At 35.6% G+C, this 24,939-nt stretch overlaps 1 protein-coding gene and 1 long non-coding RNA gene across 2 annotated transcripts in view; one reads left to right on the forward strand and one right to left on the reverse strand.

Moving 5' to 3' along the window:
- Positions 1–24,939, forward strand: part of LOC135718140 (uncharacterized) — a 140,311-nt gene that overhangs the window by 28,672 nt on the left and 86,700 nt on the right. The window lies entirely within an intron of this gene.
- LOC135718139 (uncharacterized) lies at positions 499–9,401 on the reverse strand. Its single transcript, XM_065240421.2, has 7 exons — positions 8,935–9,401; positions 8,132–8,281; positions 5,616–5,676; positions 4,548–5,528; positions 2,769–2,927; positions 2,560–2,655; positions 499–2,344 (listed from the first exon to the last, which is right to left on the reverse strand). The coding sequence occupies exons 3-7, from the start codon at positions 5,616–5,618 to the stop codon at positions 2,045–2,047; spliced, it is 1,539 nt and encodes a 512-aa protein (XP_065096493.1). The 5' UTR covers positions 5,619–5,676; positions 8,132–8,281; positions 8,935–9,401; the 3' UTR covers positions 499–2,044.

Here is a 24,939-nt window from a genome sequence, read left to right on the forward strand (position 1 = left end):
GAAAACGTAAAAAAGTGAGTCAACCTGATGCATTAAGACTTTTGCATTGTCTCAATGTATTTTTAATAATTACACATAGTAATAATACGATGTTCAGCCAACTTACACTTGCTTGTTTTTGCAATTCTGATTTTCAAATTTTCCTAATTAAGATATTTGTTTTACACCAATTGCTATTGTTCAGTTAATTTGCTTTTTTATGTTCTGTGGATGAAGAATTTTCAATTAGCCAAATTATTATGCATGTTAGCCAACTAACACTTGCTTGTTTACGCAATTCAGATTTTTTAATTTTCCTAATAATGATATTTGTGTCACCACAATTGCGGTTGTTCAGTTAATTAGCTTTTTTATGTTTTGTGGATGGAAAGTTTTCAATTGGCAAAATAAAGACATAAACCATTTACTTATCATCATCATTTATTTCAATTAGAAATAAGATGCTACAAAAGCCCAAACTCTGTTCACAATATTTAACTTTTCTTTGAAGTTGTGACACAGCAGCTGCACAAAGATCTTCAGTAGGAACTTAAACTTTGCATACAATAAGCATACAGACCATTTTTAACAGCAACAAAAATCAGTGCAATACAATTTCTCATAAAATCACTCAACTGTACACAAAAACAGCATAAAACTTGTTGGTACTGTATCAATTTAGGATTTTTCTTTGTATCCAACAATAAAATGTTTTTAATATCTTGACATGTTCCGTAATCTAAAACCTTTCAAATTACCACATTTAAACCAACATTTAAAACACTTGTACAGTTTTATTTAAAAGGATAATTCACCCAAAATTGAAAATTGTGTCATTTTCTTACTCCCATGATGTTACAAACCTGTATAAATGTATTTGTTCTGATGAACATAAGATATTTTGAAGAATGTTTGTAACCAAACAGATCATGAACCTCATTCATTTCTTTAGTATTCTTTTTCCTACTATAAAAGTGAATGGGGCACATGAACGTTTGGTTACAAACATTCCTCAAAGCATTCTTCTTCATGTTCCTCGGAACTTGGCCATTTATAGAGGTTTGTAAGAAAATAAGAGTGACAAAATGTGACAATTTTCACTTTTTGATGAACTATCCCTTTATCAATTTCAATTTTAAACATCCTTATATAAGAACAGACATGCTTACTGCAACCACTAACCTGGTATGGTATGCTGTAATACAAAATTACAATTATAAAACACATTAAGAACAGTCTGACATCTGACGACAAGAAAAAGATGCCAACCAAAAGAATCACATTGTATCCAAGTTGCACTTTAGGTCTTGTAACAAATGAATGCCACAAAGGATCCCAAAACACTGTTCTGATTTTCTTTATAACAGTTTGTTCTTCATAGAAAGCACACGTTTGGTGCATTTGGAACAGTTTGACACCTGTATCAAGAAATAGAGGTGCAAAAAAACAAAAAACATACCTTGTTCATTTGTTACAAGACCTAAAGTGCGCTTGGATACATCAAAAAGGATCCCAAAACACTGTTCTGATTTTCTTTACAACAGTTTGTTCTTCAGAGAAAGCACACGTTTGGTTCATTTGGAACAGTTTGACATATGTAACAAGAAATAGAGATGAAAAAAAACGCAGACCTTGTATCCAGGCAAGCGCACTTTAGGTCTTGTAACAAATGAACATCAAAAAGGATCCCAAAACACTGTTCTGATTTTCTTTATAACAGTTTGTTCTTCATAGAAAGCACACGTTTGGTGCATTTGGAACAGTTTGACATCTGTAACAAGAAATAGAGATGCAAAAAAAAAAAAACTGCAGACCTTGTATCCAAGCGCACTTTAGGTCTTGTAACAAATGAATGCCACAAAGGATCCCAAAACACTGTTCTGGTTTTCTTTACAACAGTTTGTTCTTCAGAGAAAGCACACAATTGGTGCATTTGGAAAAGTTTGACACCTGTAACAAGAAATAGATGCAAAAAAAAAAAAAAAAAAAAAAACAGACCTTGTATCAAAGTGTCTTGTAACAAATGAACATCAAAAAGGATGCCAAAACACTGTTCTGATTTTCTTTACAACAGTTTGTTCTTCAGAGAAAGCACACGTTTGGTGCATCCAGATCCCAGCTCCATGAAAACATTCTGAATGGTGTCAAAAGTGTACTTAAGAGCTTGAGGATAGGACATGTTTAATGCATACAGAAGGCCAAAAAGGTATGCAAGAGCAGTAGAAATATCTGGGAGATCTTTCAAAACGACGACCTGCTCCAACACCACAGCAATGTTTACCACCTCGGGTGATGTCGCCTGGGTGTCATCTTCCAAAACACACAGAATGGCAATAGACACTCCTTTTGCCCCATCTTCGGTGTCCTGTTACACAAACAATAATCTATTTGAACAGATATTTTGTAGTTGCATTCTATCCATAATAGACTGTAAAAGTCAATAGTCATTAAACCGTCAACACTTGCAGACTGACAAACATAAGACTAGAACAAGTAAATATTCACTTTTTTAAAGAAACCTAATGAACAAAAATAATAAAATCTCAAAACTTTAAGCCTTTTGAAGTATTTACTACTTACTTTGCATGTCTTGAACAGCTTGTTTGGGTCCTCTCGAAGAAACAAAGGCAGGCCTTTCAAAGCAGTAGTCCTTCTGTGATTACCAATATCTGTCATCTTAAAAACATACAGAGGTAACAACCAATTAGCCAAAGTACAAAAACCGTTCATATCAGACAACCTAATGTGAATAAACCTCCACAACATTTAAGTTATGAAACTAAACTTGCCCTTTCATCAAGTCTTTCTAGGAGCTGTTCCATATCCTCTCCAAATGCAGCTTTTCGAGCTCTGTATACTTTCAAGAGCTTAGGTGTAAATCTGTCTGTTGCTGCCCTGAAGACGTCAAGAAGGTCTTTATTCGTGATTCTGAAGAATTCCTCAGCAATCTGTTTTTAACAAATACATGTTGTAGTTACAGTAACAAAACTTAAAGGATAAACCGGATTAAAAAAACATTTATAGTCTTAACTTGAAATACTATTCATGCAGAAACACTACTTCTTGTAGCAATATCAGCGTGAATCTAATGTCAAGTATTCACAAGTCAGTCAGGAAGTCCTTTAATACAGGTCAGTCCTTATGACCCCCTACCGGAACATTTTTTTTTTCATGTAAGAGATGGACAATTCTGTTTATATACTTAATGTTATTTATTGTCTAAATGCCTATTAAGAAAGTGTTTCTCAACTCCAGTCCTCATCACCCACCTACCACAATATTTTTTACAGGCCTTCCAATATAAAATGCAGGATTCAACTTATCAGTCTGTTAGTGTGTTAACTATGGAAACAAAATTGTCCATCTTTTACATAGAAAGAAAACAAAAATGTTCCGTGAGGGGGTCGTAAGGACTGACCTGTATTAAAGGACATCCTGACTGACTTGTGAGTACTTGACATTAGATTCACGCTGATATTGCTGCAAGAAGTAGTGTTTCTGCATGAATAGTATTTCAAGTTAAGTTGACCTTGTTAGTGGAAATAAACATCATCGAGCTACAAATAGCAGTCACAGATGGTTAAAATGTGTATTACATGTGGTGCCTTAAAGGGTTAGTTCACCCCAAATGATAATTTTTATCATTAATAATTTACCCATGTCATTCTAAAACACCAAGTGATCTGATTGTCTAGATGAAAACCAGGAGGTATCTGTCTGTCCAATTGACTTCAGTTTGTTTCACAATTTTCCCCCCAGAAAAGCATTAAAGACATCGCCTTAAAAGGTTCACGTCCCATCAGTAGTTCAAGTATATTATGAAGCAACAACAACACTTTTGTGAGCAATGAAAACAAAACGAGCGATTTTATTCAACAATTTGTTCTCCTCCTTGTTCGTTCAGTGCACGTTCACGAGCAGACTACGGTGTATGTTGCTGATGTGGTTGTCAGTGTACAGACACAGAATACACTGGCAAGTAATGTGCACATGATTTATACATGCTGTTCCAGTATTGTTTACAATGTTTACACATAATGGCTTAAATAAAAAAGCAGCAAAAAACAAACAAACATTGGCAACTACATCTGCAGGTGACGTCAGCAGCCTACGCCGTAGTCTGCTCGTGAACGCGCACTGAACTACTTTGAGAACAAATTGTTGAATAAAATTGTTTGTTTTGTTGTCCTTGTGCACAAAAAGTGTTCTTGTCGCTTCATAATATTATTATTGAATGACTGATGGTACGTGGACCTTTTTGGTGATGTCTTTTATTTTTTTCTGGGAAAAAGAATTTTGAAACTACCTCAAGTTAATAGGACAGACAGAAGCCTCCTGGTTTTCATCAAAAATATCTAAAAATGCGATCTGGAGACAATCAGATCACTTGGGGGTTTTAGAACGACACAAGGTTAAGTGATTTATGATAAAATTATCATTTTGGGGTGAACTAACCCTTAAAGTAATAAAAACATTTCATGTGTTTCTAACAAATTTAGGATAATAAAGAAACAATACAAAATCATTAAAATTAGCCTTTTTAACAAGGAAAAACCTAAAATAATGACCTGTTCCTGGAGAAAAAGTGCAGGCCACCTCTGTTGCACGTCTACAACCATTGGTTGATCTTCTACCACTTCTTTTCTCCTCAGGGAAAAAGTTAATTCCATTTTTTCACTTATGACCACCATGTTGCTTCTTGCCTTTTTGGTTTCATCGATCAATAAAAGTCTTTGTTCTTCAAGTGAAGCGTCAGTATGGTTGCATGGATGTTCCGGGACAAAATTCACTTCTCCACGCTTTGCTTTTTTCATGGTGAAACCATGTCCATGTTCAACATCCTTACGCTTCTTGTTCACACTAACTTCATTGCAGCCTGCTGCTCTCAATTTTGAACGGTAATTGTTTAGCTTGTTCTTTAGGCTGATCAACCATCCTTCATAGCCCTTACCTTTGCCAGGCTCCTTAAGGCATGGATACTTGGAAATCAGTGCAGATGCAATGGACTCAATTTCTTGATTGTTGGGATATGCCTTTATGTCAAAAACAGCCTGAACTATTTTATCAAGAATCTCCATCTTTATGTCTCTGGTCACATCAATGCCTGTCTGTGTTTCTGCATATGTCTCATTCCCTCGTCGTAGTTTTAGCTCGACATCAAATGACAGGGGTGGGATGGGGAATGGCAGTGGCCATTCTGAGGCTGTGCGCAAATACCTTTGTACAGAGGGTGTGGAGCTGGTAAAGGATCCATCAGAGTCATCAACACTAGCAGTATCAAGAGATGACACAGAAAGGCTGGGTTCGGACAATGATGAATTGCACCACTGAATATGCAAGACTGCTTTGTCACTTGGCAGTTCCGAGATGTCAGTCAGGCTGCAAAGGGCATTCCCAAAATCAGGGTCCTGAAACTGCAAGACGAACTGGCCTTGTAACTGCAGTTTCTCCTTCAGAATACTAATAAGGGACTCCACAGACTGTGGCACTTCAAAAAGCTGAAGTCGCCGGGCATCAGTTGTAGAAATGACAACTCGCAGTAGTAAAGCCTGTAAACCGAGAGGAAGACAGAGAAAGTTAAGTAAAAATAAATAATAAAAATTCCAATTTAAATAAAAAAATAACTTCACACATACCATCAGGCAAGTTTAATGGTGCAGGTATATCCTCAGGGTCACAAGGACTCGGTCTCTAAGCCTGTATGGAATCAATGGGTGATAATCATTTAAGTCATCAAGATCAAGTACAACCATGTCAGCATAGTTGCTTTCCACAAGTTCATAAGATCTCAAGTGTTCAATATACCAGGCAGAAAGTCTTTTAGATACAAAGGAGACTTTGTCAGGACAGAGCAACATGCGCTCTATCTTGAAGAACTCAGGCTGTCCATTGCATTGTCCAGCAGATATAATCATGTCCTTAGCATATTGAGTTCCATACAGCCAAACATTTTTGGACAGTGACACAGTGTACACATGAGGAAACTTTCCTTGTATAGCACATTTCAGTTTTGCATCTAACAGTGATATTTTAACCACATCCACTTTTTCAACATATAACTCTGATTTCAAAAGGCTTTGAGCATTCAAATGATAGGCAATCATTTGCTGATGTTTAACAGAAAGAGTAAGCAGCAAATTTTTCACATTGTGAACATCACGTGCTACATTCTTAAAGAATGAGTGCTTGGACTCATATCGCATAGTCCACAAGTTCACCAAAGGTCCAAAGCATTTTGTCAGTTGTGGGTAGTGGTCAATGAAGTGGTGCTTCGGCTTTAATTTGAAGTCTGGAAACGTGGAAGTCAGAAGCAAGCGGTGATCTGCCAATTTACATGACAAGTAACACAGAGTTTCTTCAGAGAGACTGTGTGATAGGACAATTTCTACAATTTCTTTTAGATCCATTAATATTTCCCATGATGGCTCGTGTTCTGGGATGCAATCCCAAATCATTAAAGGAAGTAAGCGCAACAAACACCAATTTTCATGACCATTACCCCCAATAGATCCTTTAACTAGGCCTGATTTTAGAATTGCCTTTGGTTTGTTGACCTTGTCAGAGTACTTGTAAGGGAATGTTTTGATTGAGTGATTTAATCCTTCAAGAGTAATGTAACCTTTTGAGATCAAATCTCTGAGACACAAAGATAATTCCACAGGTATGACCCCTTCAAAAAAATCATGTAAAATGTCTGGGGGAAACCCAGTTACTGGATGAAAGTTTCTCAAGTGTTTGCTTAATGAACACTCACTCTTTACACCATTAACACTCTGCAGGGTGTCACTCTGCTTAAGCTGTTCCACAAATGAATTGTGCTCTTCAACAGTCCTCAGAGGGAAATCACTAGCCTTAACAGTTGCTATTTGATCACGACTTATCAAACAGAACCGACAGAATTTATCAATATTAAAGTTTTCCTGGTATCCTGCAAGACTGTGGGCTCCGAGATTATCTGCACATACACAGAAAACAGTTGGCTTCACATAATGCCCCAAAGCCTCCACAAACACACCATCTTGCTCCAAAGCTTTCAAATCTTTTATCAAAGGTTCCAGTAATTTGTCATAGCCAAATTTCTTAACATCAACACTCCTTCCTAAAACCGCTAACTGAATTGATGTTAAAGTAGACCTCCACTTTGCAGGTAAATTTAAGATCATCCAGTAGACAGCAGTAATTTTATGAATTTTTCTTGATGTGCCTAATGGGTTGCAAACTTCAAACTCATCTATATAAAAGGCCAAACTCAGAACAACCTCTTCTTCTGCAACAAATACATTCTCCCTGTAGTACTTTCCATCTTGAAACGAATTGTACTGTCCAGCTAAATGTTCGTTTGTAAATTCAACTTTATCCAAAAAACATGGTAAACTTAGCAGAGTTTCAAGTACCTGAATGACTGGCACATAAACAAAGGATTCTTTATGGGTATGTTCATAAAGATATTCTGTAGGTTCTATTAAAGGAAAGTGTTGTTTGAAATACAGAGTTCTTCTGTAGTCAGTAGACAAAATACCCTTTGCAGATATTGCGGTTAAAAGTGGATTGGTCAAACACACTGAATCTGCAATTTCTTTGACAATGTTACTTTCAACATTAACGTTGTGCTTTGTGAGAATTGATTCTACACTATGAAGGGCCTGAGATTTGGAGAACAACAAAATACTTTTAAGTTCCTCAATTATTTTCTGAGTTGCATCTTTTGAAACATGGAACACAGTCTGCATACACAAAAAAAGAGATGCAATTTTGTGTTCAAGTGTTTGACTATTTACATCTTCATCAAACTGTATTCTATCATCATCTCCAATTTCGACTTCTGAAGAGATCTGTGAGATAGAGGGCACTTCATTATCAGTACTCTCGAAGACCGTCTGTATTGCAGTTCGAAAGTCTTTTAGTGTATGCTTTCTGTGAATTCTGCTTCTATGAGAGCTGAACGTTGGCCGATTGTTTGTTTTAAATCCACATCCTTTAAAGGGGCAATTAATTGTTTCTTTTCGTTTAAGATGATTTCCAAGGTGAATGAAGAAACGTTTCTCACTGCAAATCTCTCGGAATTCACACAGTTCACAACTTATTGTTGAAAGTTCTTGACTGACTTTGTGACGGTTTTGGTGTGATTTAGATAGGTGTGATTTTAAAGCACCTGCTGTCCTGAAGACACAAACACACCCAGTATGAATACAAGGCCAGCTGGAAATGCTTGGGTGATGCAGCCGATAGTGCTTTAGAAGGACGTCTTCACTCGAACTGCTGAATTTGCAGTTTTTACACTGCATTAAGTATTTTCATAATCCTGGAAAACAGAAAAATAAATAAGTTACAACTTTATTTCGAAACATATTTGAAAATGAATTTGAAAATGTATTGCACTTAAAATGGTAATATTCTTCAGCCTTTTTAACTAATGTCAAACAATGTTCACATGATAATAATCTAGTTCCAATTTATATTTTTTTATACATGTTATTATTTCGATTTCATTATACCTTTTATTTGATGCAGAAAATAATTTGGGCTAATCCCTTTTCATGCTTGATCAGCCTTGCATGAGGAATAATAATGTATTATGCCATTTTTAATAAATGTAATGTTCTTTATTGTCTTACATTCACTATGGAAACAAAAACGGGTTAAGGTTTACTGCTTAAGACAACTAATTACAAAGGTGCTAACTAAAATGGTGTGCATTGATACACACAGACAAAATATATTATCAAATGAGTACTTTAACTCAATGTCAGTACATTTTATATACTGATATTTAAGCAAGTATATCAAATAACACTTTAGTCTGTTCACCTTGGAACACAGCATGCTTCAGAGAAAAACCTGTACAGAAAATTACCGTTTGGTGAAAATGTAAATAAATCCTGTACACAGTCATTGGTGAAATGTTTATAGGTTTCAGCAGATTTATAGTTTTGTTAATTGTTCACATGTACATACCATAAAGATAGTTTACGAGTTTAAGTACGAAGCTGGATGAACAAATTCGACTTCTTTTCGCGAGTAACAGTCTCATCTATTACGTAGTCAGTGAACTTACGATGCCTTCCAAATGGCGCTTCAGTAACACACACAACAAACCCACGTGATAGTCCGATAGTCGAATTTTATCTCGAAGTTGTTAATGTAAACTGCTTTTTCCAGACTTTGGAAAAAGGTCGATTACGACGAGGGTTTCGTTTGACGTCGACAAGGACACGTACGACGGATAGACTGAATATACATAACATGCATACAGCGCTGCGCAGACTGAACGGCGTATGACGTCAAAGTACAGCGAGAGCACAAAGCAGACTGTTCTAGAATCAGTATTGCTGTACAGCGTACGTCTGTGTCTCGACTACCACTAACGGTAACTGGCCACAGACTGGATAACATTATTATAAAAATATCCGGTTTAACATCATTTAAAATATCTTTACATTCGTTAATATTAGTGCAACCACCTTAAACATCGCAATAGCGCCACGTTGAGACTCAACCTAAACTAACAATAGTCTAACAAAAAGCCTTCAATATTAACTTTGGACATGTTTTGCTGAAACCATATTTTAATTACGTAAGCTAATATAACAGCGTAAGTTAACGTTAATATATAGTTTGCTTCGAGGTCCTGATTGGATTGCTTTATTGATTCCAAAACACTAGTTCATATTCAACTGCAACATATTTAACGTTACATCTCATTTTAAATTTCAAAGATAAATATTAGTAAGTTATATGCCAACATTATAACTTATAGCCTATCATTTTAAAATGAAAATGATAAATACCTGCCACAATAAGTCTTTATGAAAACTATGCGCCCACTACGCAAACATATTTGCATCACTAATGACAGACGTTGTTTGTAAAAAAAAAAAAAAAAGACGAAAAACTTGTCTACTTTTCATTTCAAGTGCCTAAAATTAATTAACATTAATTACTCACCTGAAACCTGCTTCTCTCCGCTCCAAGTCCAAAATGGCAGCCAGAAAACGTGGTGATGCTGATAATGAGAAGGGAAACCCCGTAGATGCATGCGCGCGCAGTTCAATTAAAAAATGTTTGTTCATTCAACTTGGTTAATGATGTTGCTATAACATTTTGCTAAATTTTTTTGTACTTACATGCATTTTTACATAAACTCACAATATTCACAATTCCTATTATCTGTAACTAAAAAAAAACTGTTTTCTGAACAAAGGGTCATTTTATTTTTTACAGTGCAGTTGTGACTTCAGATACCCGTCCTGACCGCAGGTATTTCATGTTAAATTACATTAATACAGTTGTGACTTCAGATACCCGTCCTGATCTCAGGTATTTCATGTTAAATTAATTTAATACAGTTGTGACTTCAAATACCAGTCCTGATCTCAGGTATTTCATGTTAAATTAATTTAATACAGTTGTGACTTCAGATACCAGTCCTGATCTCAGGTATTTCATGTTAAATTAATTTAATACAGTTGTGACTTTAAATACCAGTCCTGATCTCAGGTATTTCATGTTAAATTAATTTAATACAGTTGTGACTTCAAATACCAGTCCTGATCGCAGGTATTTCATGTTAAATTACTTTAATACAGTTGTGACTTCAAATACCAGTCCTGATCTCAGGTATTTCATGTTAAATTAATTTAATACAGTTGTGACTTCAGATACCCGTCCTGATCGCAGGTGTTTCATGTTAAATTAATTTAATACAGTTGTGACTTCAAATACCAGTCCTGATCTCAGGTATTTCATGTTAAATTAATTTAATACAGTTGTGACTTCAAATACCAGTCCTGATCTCAGGTATTTCATGTTAAATTAATTTAATACAGTTGTGACTTCAGATACCCGTCCTGATCGCAGGTGTTTCATGTTAAATTAATTTAATACAGTTGTGACTTCAGATGCCTGTCCTGATCGCAGGTGTTTCATGTTAAATTAATTTAATACAGTTGTGACTTCAGATACCCGTCCTGATCGCAGGTGTTTCATGTTAAATTAATTTAATACAGTTGTGACTTCAGATACCCGTCCTGATCGCAGGTGTTTCATGTTAAATTTTTTTAATACAGTTGTGACTTCAGATACCCGTCCTGATCGCAGGTGTTTCATGTTAAATTACTTTATGACTTCAGATACCCGTCCTGATCGCAGGTGCTTCATGTTAAATTTATTTAATACAGTTGTGACTTCAGATACCCGTCCTGATCGCAGGTGTTTCATGTTAAATTAATTTAATACAGTTGTGACTTCAGATACCTGTCCTGATCGCAGGTATTTCATGTTAAATTAATTTAATACAGTTGTGACTTCAGATACCCGTCCTGATCGCAGGTGTTTCATGTTAAATTATTTTATGACTTCAGATACCCGTCCTGATCGCAGGTGCTTCATGTTAAATTTATTTAATACAGTTGTGACTTCAAATACCCGTCCTGATCGCAGGTGCTTCATGTTAAATTAATTTAATACAGTTGTGACTTCAGATACCCGTCCTGATCGCAGGTGCTTCATGTTAAATTAATTTAATACAGTTGTGACTTCAGATACCCGTCCTGATCGCAGGTATTTCATGTTAAATTAATTTAATACAGTTGTGACTTCAGATACCCGTCCTGATCGCAGGTGCTTCATGTTAAATTAATTTAATACAGTTGTGACTTCAGATACCCGTCCTGATCGCAGGTGCTTCATGTTAAATTAATTTAATACAGTTGTGACTTCAGATACCCGTCCTGATCGCAGGTGCTTCATGTTAAATTACTTTATGACTTCAGATACCCGTCCTGATCGCAGGTGCTTCATGTTAAATTAATTTAATACAGTTGTGACTTCAGATACCCGTCCTGATCGCAGGTGCTTCATGTTAAATTAATTTAATACAGTTGTGACTTCAGATACCCGTCCTGATCGCAGGTATTTCATGTTAAATTAATTTAATACAGTTGTGACTTCAGATACCCGTCCTGATCGCAGGTGCTTCATGTTAAATTAATTTAATACAGTTGTGACTTCAGATACCCGTCCTGATCGCAGGTGCTTCATGTTAAATTACTTTATGACTTCAGATACCCGTCCTGATCGCAGGTATTTCATGTTAAATTAATTTAATACAGTTGTGACTTCAGATACCCGTCCTGATCGCAGGTGCTTCATGTTAAATTACTTTATGACTTCAGATACCCGTCCTGATCGCAGGTATTTCATGTTAAATTTATTTAATACAGTTGTGACTTCAGATACCCGTCCTGATCGCAGGTGCTTCATGTTAAATTACTTTATGACTTCAGATACCCGTCCTGATCGCAGGTATTTCATGTTAAATTAATTTAATACAGTTGTGACTTCAGATACCCGTCCTGATCGCAGGTGCTTCATGTTAAATTACTTTATGACTTCAGATACCCGTCCTGATCGCAGGTATTTCATGTTAAATTTATTTAATACAGTTGTGACTTCAGATACCCGTCCTGATCGCAGGTGCTTCATGTTAAATTACTTTATGACTTCAGATACCCGTCCTGATCGCAGGTATTTCATGTTAAATTAATTTAATACAGTTGTGACTTCAGATACCCGTCCTGATCGCAGGTGCTTCATGTTAAATTAATTTAATACAGTTGTGACTTCAGATACCCGTCCTGATCGCAGGTGCTTCATGTTAAATTACTTTATGACTTCAGATACCCGTCCTGATCGCAGGTATTTCATGTTAAATTAATTTAATACAGTTGTGACTTCAGATACCCGTCCTGATCGCAGGTGCTTCATGTTAAATTACTTTATGACTTCAGATACCCGTCCTGATCGCAGGTATTTCATGTTAAATTTATTTAATACAGTTGTGACTTCAGATACCCGTCCTGATCGCAGGTGCTTCATGTTAAATTACTTTATGACTTCAGATACCCGTCCTGATCGCAGGTATTTCATGTTAAATTAATTTAATACAGTTGTGACTTCAGATACCCGTCCTGATCGCAGGTGCTTCATGTTAAATTACTTTATGACTTCAGATACCCGTCCTGATCGCAGGTATTTCATGTTAAATTTATTTAATACAGTTGTGACTTCAGATACCCGTCCTGACCGCAGGTATTTCATGTTAAATTAATTTAATACAGTTGTGACTTCAGATACCCGTCCTGATCGCAGGTGCTTCATGTTAAATTACTTTATGACTTCAGATACCCGTCCTGATCGCAGGTATTTCATGTTAAATTTATTTAATACAGTTGTGACTTCAGATACCCGTCCTGATCGCAGGTGCTTCATGTTAAATTACTTTATGACTTCAGATACCCGTCCTGATCGCAGGTATTTCATGTTAAATTAATTTAATACAGTTGTGACTTCAGATACCCGTCCTGATCGCAGGTGCTTCATGTTAAATTAATTTAATACAGTTGTGACTTCAGATACCCGTCCTGATCGCAGGTGCTTCATGTTAAATTACTTTATGACTTCAGATACCCGTCCTGATCGCAGGTATTTCATGTTAAATTAATTTAATACAGTTGTGACTTCAGATACCCGTCCTGATCGCAGGTGCTTCATGTTAAATTACTTTATGACTTCAGATACCCGTCCTGATCGCAGGTATTTCATGTTAAATTTATTTAATACAGTTGTGACTTCAGATACCCGTCCTGATCGCAGGTGCTTCATGTTAAATTACTTTATGACTTCAGATACCCGTCCTGATCGCAGGTATTTCATGTTAAATTAATTTAATACAGTTGTGACTTCAGATACCCGTCCTGATCGCAGGTGCTTCATGTTAAATTACTTTATGACTTCAGATACCCGTCCTGATCGCAGGTATTTCATGTTAAATTTATTTAATACAGTTGTGACTTCAGATACCCGTCCTGACCGCAGGTATTTCATGTTAAATTAATTTAATACAGTTGTGACTTCAGATACCTGTCCTGATCGCAGGTGTTTCATGTTAAATTACTTTAATACAGTTGTGACTTCAAATACCAGTCCTGATCGCAGGTGTTTCATGTTAAATTCATTTAATACAGTTGTGACTTCAGATACCTGTCCTGATCGCAGGTGTTTCATGTTAAATTACTTTAATACAGTTGTGACTTCAAATACCAGTCCTGATCGCAGGTGTTTCATGTTAAATTACTTTATGACTTCAGATACCCATCCTGATCGCAGGTGTTTCATGTTAAATTACTTTATGACTTCAGATACCCATCCTGATCGCAGGTGTTTCATGTTAAATTAATTTAATACAGTTGTGACTTCAGATACCCGTCCTGATCGCAGGTGTTTCATGTTAAATTACTTTATGACTTCAGATACACGTCCTGATCGCAGGTGTTTCATGTTAAATTTATTTAATACAGTTGTGACTTCAGATACCCGTCCTGACCGCAGGTGTTTCATGTTAAATTACTTTAATACAATTGTGACTTCAAATACCAGTCCTGATCTCAGGTATTTCATGTTAAATTACATTAATACAGTTGTGACTTCAGATACCCGTCCTGATCTCAGGTATTTCATGTTAAATTAATTTAATACAGTTGTGACTTCAAATACCAGTCCTGATCTCAGGTATTTCATGTTAAATTAATTTAATACAGTTGTGACTTCAAATACCAGTCCTGATCGCAGGTATTTCATGTTAAATTACTTTAATACAGTTGTGACTTCAAATACCAGTCCTGATCTCAGGTATTTCATGTTAAATTAATTTAATACAGTTGTGACTTCAGATACCCGTCCTGATCGCAGGTGTTTCATGTTAAATTAATTTAATACAGTTGTGACTTCAAATACCAGTCCTGATCTCAGGTATTTCATGTTAAATTAATTTAATACAGTTGTGACTTCAAATACCAGTCCTGATCTCAGGTATTTCATGTTAAATTAATTTAATACAGTTGTGACTTCAGATACCCGTCCTGATCGCAGGTGTTTCATGTTAAATTAATTTAATACAGTTGTGACTTCAGATGCCTGTCCTGATCGCAGGTGTTTCATGTTAAATTAATTTAATACAGTTGTGACTTCAGATACCCGTCCTGATCGCAGGTGTTTCATGTTAAATTTTTTTAATACAGTTGTGACTTCAGATACCCGTCCTGATCGCAGGTGTTTCATGTTAAATTACTTTATGACTTCAGATACCCGTCCTGATCGCAGGTGCTTCATGTTAAATTTATTTAATACAGTTGTGACTTCAGATACCTGTCCTGATCGCAGGTATTTCATGTTAAATTAATTTAATACAGTTGTGACTTCAGATACCCGTCCTGATCGCAGGTGTTTCATGTTAAATTATTTTATGACTTCAGATACCCGTCCTGATCGCAGGTGCTTCATGTTAAATTTATTTAATACAGTTGTGACTTCAAATACCAGTCCTGATCGCAGGTATTTCATGTTAAATTAATTTAATACAGTTGTGACTTCAGATACCCGTCCTGATCGCAGGTGCTTCATGTTAAATTAATTTAATACAGTTGTGACTTCAGATACCCGTCCTGATCGCAGGTGTTTCATGTTAAATTAATTTAATACAGTTGTGACTTCAGATACCCGTCCTGATCGCAGGTATTTCATGTTAAATTAATTTAATACAGTTGTGACTTCAGATACCCGTCCTGATCGCAGGTGCTTCATGTTAAATTAATTTAATACAGTTGTGACTTCAGATACCCGTCCTGATCGCAGGTGCTTCATGTTAAATTACTTTATGACTTCAGATACCCGTCCTGATCGCAGGTATTTCATGTTAAATTAATTTAATACAGTTGTGACTTCAGATACCCGTCCTGATCGCAGGTGCTTCATGTTAAATTACTTTATGACTTCAGATACCCGTCCTGATCGCAGGTATTTCATGTTAAATTTATTTAATACAGTTGTGACTTCAGATAATTGTCCTGACCGCAGGTGTTTCATATTAAATTACTTTAATACAATTGTGACTTCAAATACCAGTCCTGATCTCAGGTATTTCATGTTAAATTACATTAATACAGTTGTGACTTCAGATACCCGTCCTGATCTCAGGTATTTCATGTTAAATTAATTTAATACAGTTGTGACTTCAAATACCAGTCCTGATCTCAGGTATTTCATGTTAAATTAATTTAATACAGTTGTGACTTCAGATACCAGTCCTGATCTCAGGTATTTCATGTTAAATTACTTTAATACAGTTGTGACTTCAAATACCCGTCCTGATCGCAGGTGCTTCATGTTAAATTACTTTAATACAGTTGTGACTTCAGATACCCGTCCTGATCGCAGGTATTTCATGTTAAATTACTTTAATACAGTTGTGACTTCAAATACCAGTCCTGATCTCAGGTATTTCATGTTAAATTAATTTAATACAGTTGTGACTTCAAATACCCGTCCTGATCGCAGGTGCTTCATGTTAAATTACTTTAATACAGTTGTGACTTCAAATACCAGTCCTGATCTCAGGTATTTCATGTTAAATTAATTTAATACAGTTGTGACTTCAGATACCTGTCCTGATCGCAGGTGTTTCATGTTAAATTACTTTAATACAGTTGTGACTTCAAATACCAGTCCTGATCGCAGGTGTTTCATGTTAAATTAATTTAATACAGTTGTGACTTCAGATACCTGTCCTGATCGCAGGTGTTTCATGTTAAATTACTTTAATACAGTTGTGACTTCAAATACCAGTCCTGATCGCAGGTGTTTCATGTTAAATTACTTTATGACTTCAGATACCCATCCTGATCGCAGGTGTTTCATGTTAAATTACTTTATGACTTCAGATACACGTCCTGATCGCAGGTGTTTCATGTTAAATTTATTTAATACAGTTGTGACTTCAGATACCCGTCCTGACCGCAGGTATTTCATGTTAAATTACATTAATACAGTTGTGACTTCAGATACCCGTCCTGATCTCAGGTATTTCATGTTAAATTAATTTAATACAGTTGTGACTTCAAATACCAGTCCTGATCTCAGGTATTTCATGTTAAATTAATTTAATACAGTTGTGACTTCAGATACCAGTCCTGATCTCAGGTATTTCATGTTAAATTAATTTAATACAGTTGTGACTTTAAATACCAGTCCTGATCTCAGGTATTTCATGTTAAATTAATTTAATACAGTTGTGACTTCAAATACCAGTCCTGATCGCAGGTATTTCATGTTAAATTACTTTAATACAGTTGTGACTTCAAATACCAGTCCTGATCTCAGGTATTTCATGTTAAATTAATTTAATACAGTTGTGACTTCAGATACCCGTCCTGATCGCAGGTGTTTCATGTTAAATTTTTTTAATACAGTTGTGACTTCAGATACCCGTCCTGATCGCAGGTGTTTCATGTTAAATTACTTTATGACTTCAGATACCCGTCCTGATCGCAGGTGCTTCATGTTAAATTTATTTAATACAGTTGTGACTTCAGATACCCGTCCTGATCGCAGGTGTTTCATGTTAAATTAATTTAATACAGTTGTGACTTCAGATACCTGTCCTGATCGCAGGTATTTCATGTTAAATTAATTTAATACAGTTGTGACTTCAGATACCCGTCCTGATCGCAGGTGTTTCATGTTAAATTATTTTATGACTTCAGATACCCGTCCTGATCGCAGGTGCTTCATGTTAAATTTATTTAATACAGTTGTGACTTCAAATACCCGTCCTGATCGCAGGTGCTTCATGTTAAATTAATTTAATACAGTTGTGACTTCAGATACCCGTCCTGATCGCAGGTGCTTCATGTTAAATTAATTTAATACAGTTGTGACTTCAGATACCCGTCCTGATCGCAGGTATTTCATGTTAAATTAATTTAATACAGTTGTGACTTCAGATACCCGTCCTGATCGCAGGTGCTTCATGTTAAATTAATTTAATACAGTTGTGACTTCAGATACCCGTCCTGATCGCAGGTGCTTCATGTTAAATTACTTTATGACTTCAGATACCCGTCCTGATCGCAGGTATTTCATGTTAAATTAATTTAATACAGTTGTGACTTCAGATACCCGTCCTGATCGCAGGTGCTTCATGTTAAATTAATTTAATACAGTTGTGACTTCAGATACCCGTCCTGATCGCAGGTATTTCATGTTAAATTAATTTAATACAGTTGTGACTTCAGATACCCGTCCTGATCGCAGGTGCTTCATGTTAAATTAATTTAATACAGTTGTGACTTCAGATACCCGTCCTGATCGCAGGTGCTTCATGTTAAATTACTTTATGACTTCAGATACCCGTCCTGATCGCAGGTATTTCATGTTAAATTAATTTAATACAGTTGTGACTTCAGATACCCGTCCTGATCGCAGGTGCTTCATGTTAAATTACTTTATGACTTCAGATACCCGTCCTGATCGCAGGTATTTCATGTTAAATTTATTTAATACAGTTGTGACTTCAGATACCCGTCCTGATCGCAGGTGCTTCATGTTAAATTACTTTATGACTTCAGATACCCGTCCTGATCGCAGGTATTTCATGTTAAATTAATTTAATACAGTTGTGACTTCAGATACCCGTCCTGATCGCAGGTGCTTCATGTTAAATTACTTTATGACTTCAGATACCCGTCCTGATCGCAGGTATTTCATGTTAAATTTATTTAATACAGTTGTGACTTCAGATACCCGTCCTGATCGCAGGTGCTTCATGTTAAATTACTTTATGACTTCAGATACCCGTCCTGATCGCAGGTATTTCATGTTAAATTAATTTAATACAGTTGTGACTTCAGATACCCGTCCTGATCGCAGGTGCTTCATGTTAAATTAATTTAATACAGTTGTGACTTCAGATACCCGTCCTGATCGCAGGTGCTTCATGTTAAATTACTTTATGACTTCAGATACCCGTCCTGATCGCAGGTATTTCATGTTAAATTAATTTAATACAGTTGTGACTTCAGATACCCGTCCTGATCGCAGGTGCTTCATGTTAAATTACTTTATGACTTCAGATACCCGTCCTGATCGCAGGTATTTCATGTTAAATTTATTTAATACAGTTGTGACTTCAGATACCCGTCCTGATCGCAGGTGCTTCATGTTAAATTACTTTATGACTTCAGATACCCGTCCTGATCGCAGGTATTTCATGTTAAATTAATTTAATACAGTTGTGACTTCAGATACCCGTCCTGATCGCAGGTGCTTCATGTTAAATTACTTTATGACTTCAGATACCCGTCCTGATCGCAGGTATTTCATGTTAAATTTATTTAATACAGTTGTGACTTCAGATACCCGTCCTGACCGCAGGTATTTCATGTTAAATTAATTTAATACAGTTGTGACTTCAAATACCAGTCCTGATCTCAGGTATTTCATGTTAAATTACATTAATACAGTTGTGACTTCAGATACCCGTCCTGATCTCAGGTATTTCATGTTAAATTAATTTAATACAGTTGTGACTTCAAATACCAGTCCTGATCTCAGGTATTTCATGTTAAATTAATTTAATACAGTTGTGACTTCAGATACCAGTCCTGATCTCAGGTATTTCATGTTAAATTAATTTAATACAGTTGTGACTTCAAATACCCGTCCTGATCGCAGGTGCTTCATGTTAAATTACTTTAATACAGTTGTGACTTCAAATACCAGTCCTGATCTCAGGTATTTCATGTTAAATTAATTTAATACAGTTGTGACTTCAGATACCTGTCCTGATCGCAGGTGTTTCATGTTAAATTACTTTAATACAGTTGTGACTTCAAATACCAGTCCTGATCGCAGGTGTTTCATGTTAAATTCATTTAATACAGTTGTGACTTCAGATACCTGTCCTGATCGCAGGTGTTTCATGTTAAATTACTTTAATACAGTTGTGACTTCAAATACCAGTCCTGATCGCAGGTGTTTCATGTTAAATTACTTTATGACTTCAGATACCCATCCTGATCGCAGGTGTTTCATGTTAAATTACTTTATGACTTCAGATACCCATCCTGATCGCAGGTGTTTCATGTTAAATTAATTTAATACAGTTGTGACTTCAGATACCCGTCCTGATCGCAGGTGTTTCATGTTAAATTACTTTATGACTTCAGATACACGTCCTGATCGCAGGTGTTTCATGTTAAATTTATTTAATACAGTTGTGACTTCAGATACCCGTCCTGACCGCAGGTGTTTCATGTTAAATTACTTTAATACAATTGTGACTTCAAATACCAGTCCTGATCTCAGGTATTTCATGTTAAATTACATTAATACAGTTGTGACTTCAGATACCCGTCCTGATCTCAGGTATTTCATGTTAAATTAATTTAATACAGTTGTGACTTCAAATACCAGTCCTGATCTCAGGTATTTCATGTTAAATTAATTTAATACAGTTGTGACTTCAAATACCAGTCCTGATCGCAGGTATTTCATGTTAAATTACTTTAATACAGTTGTGACTTCAAATACCAGTCCTGATCTCAGGTATTTCATGTTAAATTAATTTAATACAGTTGTGACTTCAGATACCCGTCCTGATCGCAGGTGTTTCATGTTAAATTAATTTAATACAGTTGTGACTTCAAATACCAGTCCTGATCTCAGGTATTTCATGTTAAATTAATTTAATACAGTTGTGACTTCAAATACCAGTCCTGATCTCAGGTATTTCATGTTAAATTAATTTAATACAGTTGTGACTTCAGATACCCGTCCTGATCGCAGGTGTTTCATGTTAAATTAATTTAATACAGTTGTGACTTCAGATGCCTGTCCTGATCGCAGGTGTTTCATGTTAAATTAATTTAATACAGTTGTGACTTCAGATACCCGTCCTGATCGCAGGTGTTTCATGTTAAATTTATTTAATACAGTTGTGACTTCAGATACCCGTCCTGACCGCAGGTGTTTCATGTTAAATTACTTTAATACAATTGTGACTTCAAATACCAGTCCTGATCTCAGGTATTTCATGTTAAATTACATTAATACAGTTGTGACTTCAGATACCCGTCCTGATCTCAGGTATTTCATGTTAAATTAATTTAATACAGTTGTGACTTCAAATACCAGTCCTGATCTCAGGTATTTCATGTTAAATTAATTTAATACAGTTGTGACTTCAAATACCAGTCCTGATCGCAGGTATTTCATGTTAAATTACTTTAATACAGTTGTGACTTCAAATACCAGTCCTGATCTCAGGTATTTCATGTTAAATTAATTTAATACAGTTGTGACTTCAGATACCCGTCCTGATCGCAGGTGTTTCATGTTAAATTAATTTAATACAGTTGTGACTTCAAATACCAGTCCTGATCTCAGGTATTTCATGTTAAATTAATTTAATACAGTTGTGACTTCAAATACCAGTCCTGATCTCAGGTATTTCATGTTAAATTAATTTAATACAGTTGTGACTTCAGATACCCGTCCTGATCGCAGGTGTTTCATGTTAAATTAATTTAATACAGTTGTGACTTCAGATGCCTGTCCTGATCGCAGGTGTTTCATGTTAAATTAATTTAATACAGTTGTGACTTCAGATACCCGTCCTGATCGCAGGTGTTTCATGTTAAATTTTTTTAATACAGTTGTGACTTCAGATACCCGTCCTGATCGCAGGTGTTTCATGTTAAATTACTTTATGACTTCAGATACCCGTCCTGATCGCAGGTGCTTCATGTTAAATTTATTTAATACAGTTGTGACTTCAGATACCTGTCCTGATCGCAGGTATTTCATGTTAAATTAATTTAATACAGTTGTGACTTCAGATACCCGTCCTGATCGCAGGTGTTTCATGTTAAATTATTTTATGACTTCAGATACCCGTCCTGATCGCAGGTGCTTCATGTTAAATTTATTTAATACAGTTGTGACTTCAAATACCAGTCCTGATCGCAGGTATTTCATGTTAAATTAATTTAATACAGTTGTGACTTCAGATACCCGTCCTGATCGCAGGTGCTTCATGTTAAATTACTTTAATACAATTGTGACTTCAAATACCAGTCCTGATCTCAGGTATTTCATGTTAAATTACATTAATACTGTTGTGACTTCAGATACCCGTCCTGATCTCAGGTATTTCATGTTAAATTAATTTAATACAGTTGTGACTTCAAATACCAGTCCTGATCTCAGGTATTTCATGTTAAATTAATTTAATACAGTTGTGACTTCAGATACCAGTCCTGATCTCAGGTATTTCATGTTAAATTAATTTAATACAGTTGTGACTTCAAATACCAGTCCTGATCTCAGGTATTTCATGTTAAATTAATTTAATACAGTTGTGACTTCAAATACCAGTCCTGATCGCAGGTATTTCATGTTAAATTACTTTAATACAGTTGTGACTTCAAATACCAGTCCTGATCGCAGGTATTTCATGTTAAATTAATTTAATACAGTTGTGACTTCAGATACCCGTCCTGATCGCAGGTGTTTCATGTTAAATTAATTTAATACAGTTGTGACTTCAGATACCCGTCCTGATCGCAGGTGTTTCATGTTAAATTAATTTAATACAGTTGTGACTTCAAATACCAGTCCTGATCTCAGGTGTTTCATGTTAAATTAATTTAATACAGTTGTGACTTCAAATACCAGTCCTGATCTCAGGTATTTCATGTTAAATTAATTTAATACAGTTGTGACTTCAAATACCAGTCCTGATCTCAGGTATTTCATGTTAAATTACTTTAATACAGTTATGACTTCAGATACCCGTCCTGATCGCAGGTATTTCATGTTAAATTAATTTAATACAGTTGTGACTTCAAATACCAGTCCTGATCTCAGGTATTTCATGTTAAATTAATTTAATACAGTTGTGACTTCAGATACCCGTCCTGATCGCAGGTGTTTCATGTTAAATTATTTTATGACTTCAGATACCCGTCCTGATCGCAGGTGCTTCATGTTAAATTTATTTAATACAGTTGTGACTTCAAATACCAGTCCTGATCGCAGGTATTTCATGTTAAATTAATTTAATACAGTTGTGACTTCAGATACCCGTCCTGATCGCAGGTGCTTCATGTTAAATTAATTTAATACAGTTGTGACTTCAGATACCCGTCCTGATCGCAGGTGTTTCATGTTAAATTAATTTAATACAGTTGTGACTTCAGATACCCGTCCTGATCGCAGGTATTTCATGTTAAATTAATTTAATACAGTTGTGACTTCAGATACCCGTCCTGATCGCAGGTGCTTCATGTTAAATTAATTTAATACAGTTGTGACTTCAGATACCCGTCCTGATCGCAGGTGCTTCATGTTAAATTACTTTATGACTTCAGATACCCGTCCTGATCGCAGGTATTTCATGTTAAATTAATTTAATACAGTTGTGACTTCAGATACCCGTCCTGATCGCAGGTGCTTCATGTTAAATTACTTTATGACTTCAGATACCCGTCCTGATCGCAGGTATTTCATGTTAAATTTATTTAATACAGTTGTGACTTCAGATAATTGTCCTGACCGCAGGTGTTTCATGTTAAATTACTTTAATACAATTGTGACTTCAAATACCAGTCCTGATCTCAGGTATTTCATGTTAAATTACATTAATACAGTTGTGACTTCAGATACCCGTCCTGATCTCAGGTATTTCATGTTAAATTAATTTAATACAGTTGTGACTTCAAATACCAGTCCTGATCTCAGGTATTTCATGTTAAATTAATTTAATACAGTTGTGACTTCAGATACCAGTCCTGATCTCAGGTATTTCATGTTAAATTAATTTAATACAGTTGTGACTTCAAATACCAGTCCTGATCTCAGGTATTTCATGTTAAATTAATTTAATACAGTTGTGACTTCAAATACCAGTCCTGATCTCAGGTATTTCATGTTAAATTACTTTAATACAGTTATGACTTCAGATACCCGTCCTGATCGCAGGTATTTCATGTTAAATTAATTTAATACAGTTGTGACTTCAAATACCAGTCCTGATCTCAGGTATTTCATGTTAAATTAATTTATTACAGTTGTGACTTCAAATACCAGTCCTGATCGCAGGTGTTTCATGTTAAATTAATTTAATACAGTTGTGACTTCAGATACCCGTCCTGATCGCAGGTGTTTCATGTTAAATTATTTTATGACTTCAGATACCCGTCCTGATCGCAGGTATTTCATGTTAAATAACTTTAATACAGTTGTGACTTCAAATACCAGTCCTGATCTCAGGTATTTCATGTTAAATTAATTTAATACAGTTGTGACTTCAGATACCCGTCCTGATCGCAGGTGCTTCATGTTAAATTACTTTATGACTTCAGATACCCGTCCTGATCGCAGGTATTTCATGTTAAATTAATTTAATACAGTTGTGACTTCAGATACCCGTCCTGATCGCAGGTGCTTCATGTTAAATTACTTTATGACTTCAGATACCCGTCCTGATCGCAGGTATTTCATGTTAAATTTATTTAATACAGTTGTGACTTCAGATACCCGTCCTGATCGCAGGTGCTTCATGTTAAATTACTTTATGACTTCAGATACCCGTCCTGATCGCAGGTATTTCATGTTAAATTTATTTAATACAGTTGTGACTTCAGATAATTGTCCTGACCGCAGGTGTTTCATGTTAAATTACTTTAATACAATTGTGACTTCAAATACCAGTCCTGATCTCAGGTATTTCATGTTAAATTACATTAATACAGTTGTGACTTCAGATACCCGTCCTGATCGCAGGTGCTTCATGTTAAATTACTTTATGACTTCAGATACCCGTCCTGATCGCAGGTATTTCATGTTAAATTTATTTAATACAGTTGTGACTTCAGATACCCGTCCTGACCGCAGGTATTTCATGTTAAATTAATTTAATACAGTTGTGACTTCAAATACCAGTCCTGATCTCAGGTATTTCATGTTAAATTACATTAATACAGTTGTGACTTCAGATACCCGTCCTGATCTCAGGTATTTCATGTTAAATTAATTTAATACAGTTGTGACTTCAAATACCAGTCC

This window comes from Paramisgurnus dabryanus, chromosome 10 (genome assembly GCF_030506205.2).
Source record: "Paramisgurnus dabryanus chromosome 10, PD_genome_1.1, whole genome shotgun sequence".
NCBI lineage: Eukaryota > Metazoa > Chordata > Actinopteri > Cypriniformes > Cobitidae > Paramisgurnus > Paramisgurnus dabryanus.